Source organism: Zea mays, chromosome 6 (genome assembly GCF_902167145.1).
Source record: "Zea mays cultivar B73 chromosome 6, Zm-B73-REFERENCE-NAM-5.0, whole genome shotgun sequence".
Classification (NCBI taxonomy): domain Eukaryota; kingdom Viridiplantae; phylum Streptophyta; class Magnoliopsida; order Poales; family Poaceae; genus Zea; species Zea mays.
Genome location: NC_050101.1, coordinates 109579552 through 109585840, shown reverse-complemented (window position 1 = coordinate 109585840; position 6289 = coordinate 109579552). Strand labels below are relative to the sequence as shown.

General features: G+C 51.8%; 1 protein-coding gene across 1 annotated transcript; it reads left to right on the top strand.

Moving 5' to 3' along the window:
* Positions 1-1604: 1604 nt before the first annotated feature.
* LOC118472311 (exopolygalacturonase-like) lies at positions 1605-4196 on the top strand. Its single transcript, XM_035960295.1, has 3 exons — positions 1605-1649; positions 2648-3127; positions 3196-4196. The coding sequence occupies exons 1-3, from the start codon at positions 1605-1607 to the stop codon at positions 3874-3876; spliced, it is 1206 nt and encodes a 401-aa protein (XP_035816188.1). The 3' UTR covers positions 3877-4196.
* Positions 4197-6289: the final 2093 nt, after the last annotated feature.

Sequence of the window (6289 nt, the reverse complement as noted above, 5' to 3'; positions counted from 1 at the left end):
GGGTAGGATGATGATGGCGCTTCTGGTTGACGTGGCGGTCTGTGCCCTAGGCAGGGCGACGTGGGGGTTCCTCCGAAGCCGAGGTTGAGTCTGCCTTCCGTTGTCGTGGCCGAGCCCGAGCCATGGGGTCGGGCGAGGCAGAAGTCGTTCGGCCGAGGCCAGGGCGGAGTCCGAGCCCTGGGGTCGGGCGAGGCGGAGTTTCGTCGTCTTCCGGGTCTTAGCCCGAGTCCGAGCCCTGGGGTCGGGCGGAGCGGAGTTTCGTCGTCTTCCGGGTCTTAGCCCGAGTCCGAGCCCTGGGGTCGGGCGGAGCGGAGTTTCGTCGTCTTCCGGGTCTTAGCCCGAGTCCGAGCCCTGGTGTCGGGCGGAGCGGAGTTCGCCGTCTTCCGGGTCTTAGCCCGAGTCCGAGCCCTGGGGTCGGGCGGAGCAGAGTTCGCCGTCTTCCGGGTCTTAGCCCGAGTCCGAGCCCTGGGGTCGGGCGGAGCGGAGTTCGCCGTCTTCCGGGTCTTAGCCCGAGTCCGAGCCCTGGGGTCGGGCGGAGCGGAGTTCGCCGTCTTCCGGGTCTTAGCCCGAGTCCGAGCCCTGGGGTCGGGCGGAGCGGAGTTCGCCGTCTTCCGAGTCTTAGCCCGAGTCCGAGCCCTGGGGTCGGGCGGGGCGGAGTTCGCCGTGGTGCCTTTGGCAAGGCCTGACTGCCTGTCAGACTCACTCTGTCGAGTGGCACTGCAGTCGGAGTGGCGCAGGCGGCGCTGTCCTTCTGTCAGACTGGCCAGTGGAGCGGTGGAGTGACGGCGGTCACTTCGGCTCTGCCGGGGGCGCGTGTCAGGATGAAGGTGTCAGGCCACCTTTGCGTTAAATGCCCCTGCAATTTGGTCAGTCGGTGTGGCGATTTAGTCAAGGTTGCTTCTGAGCGAAGCCAAGGCCTCGGGCGAGCCGGTGATGTGTCCGCCATAAAAAGGGGGCCTCGGGCGAGACGGAAGTCTCTCGAGGTCGGCTGCCCTTGGCCGAGGCTAGGCTCGGGTGAAGCGTGATCGAGTCACTCGTGTAGACTGATCCCTGACTTAATCGTACCCATCAGGCCTTTGCAGCTTTATGCTGATGGGGTTTACCAGCTGAGAATTAGGCGTCTTGAGGGTACCCCTAATTATGGTCCCCGACACTTTGTTTAGACAATGAGCAGCCTGTGGTTCCTTAGTGTGTTGCTGAAGATCTTCCTGAGCAACAACCTGGTGAAGGCAAGAGTCCTCTGACCTACTATGTCCTACTTACTTTATAGTTAACCGTCTCGCTTTACATTATTTAAACCTAAGGATTAACTAGTCTGTATTTACCTTATCCTTGTTTACCTTTTTGGGTTTCTAAGCTTTATGCTATTGCTTTAACTTAATCAATGAACATGATGTGAATCTTTATGATACAATGATGTTATCTCGATGATGATCTTGTGATACTTTAGGGGACTCAGGCTGTTTCCTGAGTACCTCTCCGTAAGGACCTGTTCATTGAGTGACCACCTGGGATAACAGTACAACCATGAGTGTGGAATGGGACACCCTTAGCTGATTAATTAGAGGAACTTGAGGTGTAGTTGGCTTCGCCGTAGGGCGTCTATGGGGTCCAGGCACAACACTTGCTCTGTCGAGCTGGTTGCCGAGGTTCTTTCGATTTGGTTTTGTTAGTCACCCTTCCTGTGGGGAGAATTATTGTGTTTATCAAACTAGAGAAACCTAACGGGCGGCTATGACCTCTGGGGAATCTTTGTAAAGGCTACGTAGTGTATCCCTAGCCATTCACCTTGGTTGTGAAGATCGAGTTTGTACAACCTAGGCTGGAAAGGGATCACGACTCGTGGGTAAAGTGTGCAACCTCTGCAGAGTTTTAGAAACTGGTATATCAGCCGTGCTCACGGTTAAGAGCAGTCTTGGGATCCTTTTGATTAGAAGAACTTAGGATACTTTTATGATTATGGTTAATGATGATAAATATAACTTTGATCTCTGGTATTTCCTCTTGGAGGGAGTACTTTTAGGTAATAACTGGGTTTATTGCTAAAACATGGCTTTACTACTAGGTAATAAATATCTGACCAACTAAAAGCAATTGCTTAACCTTAACTCCACATACAGCTAGTCCACATTAGCCAAACGGGACATTTACTGAGAACGTTGATGTGTACTCACCCTTGCTTTAAAAACCACCGCACCCAAGGTTATCGCCAATATATTCAATGCTCAAGAGGAGATGCAGGCAACATGGAGGACTTTGAGGAGTTCCAGGACTACGATGAGTTCGAGTTATGTTAGTGGTGAACCCCCAGTCAGCTGCCTGTGAAGGCTTTATCAGATACGCTCGCTTTTTCGCACTTTGATAATAGTAATGACAATGTTATGTTAATGACTCTGTGGATGTCTTGGACATCTTGATGTAATAAAGTACTATTTCCACTATTTACTTTGAGCAATGTGTGATGATGTCCAATTATGTAATCGCTATGTACGTGAGTTTCTGATCCTGGCATGTATATGGTTCGCATTCTGTTTACCTTCCAAAACTGGGTGACAAACGACCTCCTAGGCGGCCATCGAATAGAACGTTATACCTGACGGCCAAAGGCAGCCATCGGACATAAGATCCTACGTTCGACGGCTGTTAGACGGATCGTTCGAAAGCGTCCAGGCCTGGTGGGTCCTTCGACATCACCAAGTTGGGCGCCTCCGGCAATGGCAAGACAGACAGCACGAAGGCTGTGCAGGAGGCATGGGCATCAGCATGCGGCGACACCGGGAAGCAAACAATCCTCATACCCAAGGGCGACTTCCTTGTCGGACAACTCAACTTCACAGGCCCGTGCAAGGGCGACGTGACCATCCATGTGGATGGCAATCTACTGGCGACCATGGACCTAAGCCAGTACAAGGAACATGGTAATTGGATCGAGATTCTACGCGTGGATAACCTGGTCATCACCGGCAAGGGAAACCTTGACGGATTGGGCCCAGCCGTTTGGAGCAAGAACTCCTGCGCCAAGAAGTACGACTGCAAGATCCTTCCCAACTCACTGGTGATGGACTTCGTGAACAACGGGGAGGTGTCCGGGGTCACTCTGCTCAACTCCAAGTTCTTCCACATGAAAGCACTTACTTCTAGGGGAAGGGTCAAGGCAGAGGCAGAAGGTCTAATTCCAGACTAAAATAATAATAGTTTGCTCGAGAAATGTACCAGTGCAAGGACATGCTGATCAAGGACGTGACCGTGACGGCGCTTGGGGACAGCCCCAACACGGATGGCATCCACATGGGCGACTCATCCGGGATCACCATCACCAACACCGTCATCAGCGTCAGCGACGATTGCATCTCCTTCAGCCCCGGGACCTCCAAGGTGAACATCACCGGCGTGACCTACGGCTCCGGCCACGGCATCAGCATCGGCAGCCTAGGGCGGTACAAGGATGAGAAGGACGACACAAACATCAACGTCAAGGATTGCACTCTTAAGAAGACGACCTTCGGCGTCCGCATCAAGGCGTACGAGGACGCCGCTTCCGTGCTCACCGTCTCCAAGATCCATTATGAGAATATCAAGATGGAGGACTCAGCCAACCCCATCTTCATTGACATGAAGTACTGCCCCAACAAGTTATGTACTGCCAACGACGCCTCCAAGGTCACCGTCAAGGACGTCACCTTCAAGAACATCACCGGCACCTCCTCCACCCCGGAGGCCGTCAGCCTGCTCTGCTCTGCCAAGATCCCATGCACCGGCGTAACCATGGACGACATCAACGTCGAGTATAGCGGCACCAACAACAAGACCATGGCTATATGCACGAACGCCAAGGGCAGCACCAAGGGTTGCCTCAAGGAGCTTGCATGCTTCTAGACCCTCCGTCGACTGACCCATCTCTCTAGTTATAATTTTTCTCTCATCCTTGCATTGCCCATTAGTTGCTATCCATTGGTAACGCACAACAGTAAAACGATAGACATCCGACAGCTATATTATGTTCGACGGTGTAACACCCTGAATTTGAGGGTATAAAATTTCTTCTCTAAATGCCAACCAAATTCAGGTGTTACCTTTTGTCTCTCTCTCTCTTTTACTTTTGATTAAAAGTAAGTGAATTAGGCGAGGGTTTAATTATTTATTTTGTCAAAACTTATGTGAGTCATGAAATGTTGCATTATGCTGAGCCTAAATTATTCTTTTGTTTGATCCACATGTTTGAATTGGTTTGAATTTGAAATTTGGTTTGAGTTTGATTTGAAAACCATAGAGAAATTAAAATAGAAAAGACATTAGAAATTTCAAAAAAACAAAAGGAAAGCCGCCTGAACCTCCTCCCTCCTCGGCCTTTTGGCCCATCCAGCCTAGTTAACCGCCCGCGTCCGCTGACAAGCGGGCCCCACCTGTCGGCACCACGCCCCGCTCGCCCGCTCGCCCTCTCCCTCTCTTCTCAGTGGGACCGCCCCGTCAGCACGACGCCCTACTCACCTACTCGTTCCCTTGCTGACTCGTGGCCCCTCTTGTCAGACCCATCCCCTCCCCCGCAACTGTCGCGCCCGTGCCCATGGCGTGCACCCACGCGGTCAAAGAGCGCCCACGTCCCCACGACCCGCCCACGTCACCCGAGTGCTAGGTGAAGACCCCGCACACTCCCTCAGCTCACCCCTACATCACATTCGCTCTTTCCCTGCCATCGCACTCACCCAGCCACAACGCTGCCCCTGTTGTTGCTTCATCGTTCTACTGTCGCCGCTGGACTTCTGCCAGCGCTTTGGCCACGGTGAGCTTCGCCTGAGCTTGGCGCACTGGGAACCCATGGTGGTTTCCCCTTTCCTCAAATCCTCTACCCGGTCTGCACTCAACCTCTCCCCTGTGCAGGTTGGAGCTCGCCGCCGTCGTGATTCTTCGACGTCCGGCCAACCAGAGCCCCATCGCGCTGTGCCAAGCTGCCCGAAGCACCGTCTCTAGGTAAGTGACCTTTCCCCGTCCCTCTTTTGTGCCAATTCTGCTATACTGTGGGGGATTTCGGCTCGTCAAAGTCGCCCCTCGTTGGGCCACAGCGTATTCATGGCGTCCGACCACTGCAACCCCTCCATGAGCCCGAACTTAGGCCTAGAGCACCCACACCCTCTCCCTAGAGCCTATGCCGACAACAGAGCGCCAGATTAACCCTCACCGCGACGGGTTATGCTCGCCAGAGTAACCTTGGTTTCACCCGAGGGTCCCCCTCCGTCGTCTGCACGTCTCAGTCCCATTCTTGGCACTCAGACCTCCCCATAGTGTTTGCCGAGTCCTCCCCAACCTCTCCGGCTACCCAGACCAACCCCTAGCGCCCTAGAAGCCCCGGTCTGCCTCGCCTCCAGCGACTGCGCTGTCGTGTCTGCGGAGAGCGCCGCTCCTAGCTGACCGGAGGAGACTAAACCCCTCGTGCCGAATCTGAACCGCCTGGTCTTGATCTGACGACCTGGAGTCGTGGATAACGATTCGCGCGGTTCGTGGAACCAGAGCCATCGATCTACAATCTAGTGCCCAACGCGCCCGCGTCCTCGCCATACTGCTGACCCATGGGCCCCATGTGTCAGTGCCTTAACCCACACGAGCCCACCTATCAAGAGCCCACGCCCTCGCTCGCTGTTCTAATCCGGACCGTTGATCGGAGATCGGATGGCTAGCGCAACCTTGTACCCCTTCGCGTGGCAGTTTTGCTAAAGAGACCCTCGCTTTTTAGAAATCAACCGGCTGTCCCTGGTTTTCACACGCAGGCCTCTGTAATCTTGCAGATTGAACCCTAGACTTCTATTTAATCACAGATTTAGGCCTAATTTTGTATTTTAAACTTCAAAACTTGTTTATTTCATATCTTTTGCATATGAACTTCAAATTGAGTGATTCAAATTGCAAAATGTTCATAGGATTATTCTCTACACAAATAAATTATGATCATTCACTATCTATACATGTTAATTTTATGCCTAGACTATAGGTTAGTATATGTAATAGTTTGTTTTCTAAATAAGAAAATAAAAAGGAAAACCCTAATGGTTATTAAATGTTTAACCTTGTGAGATTAATAATATGTAATGTATGAATTTATCCCTGGTATAATTTTGTGTCTCACTAAAATTAGTGGAATTAAAATTATGCAATCCATGGAGATAGATAATATTTAGGGAATCACAAACCTTTAGTGTGCCAGTTCACCCTAGCACCTAAGTTGACATTTTGTGTTTACATTGCTCTATCAAACTTGTGTTCACTTGGTTGTATATGTTTGGTGTATTGTTCATTT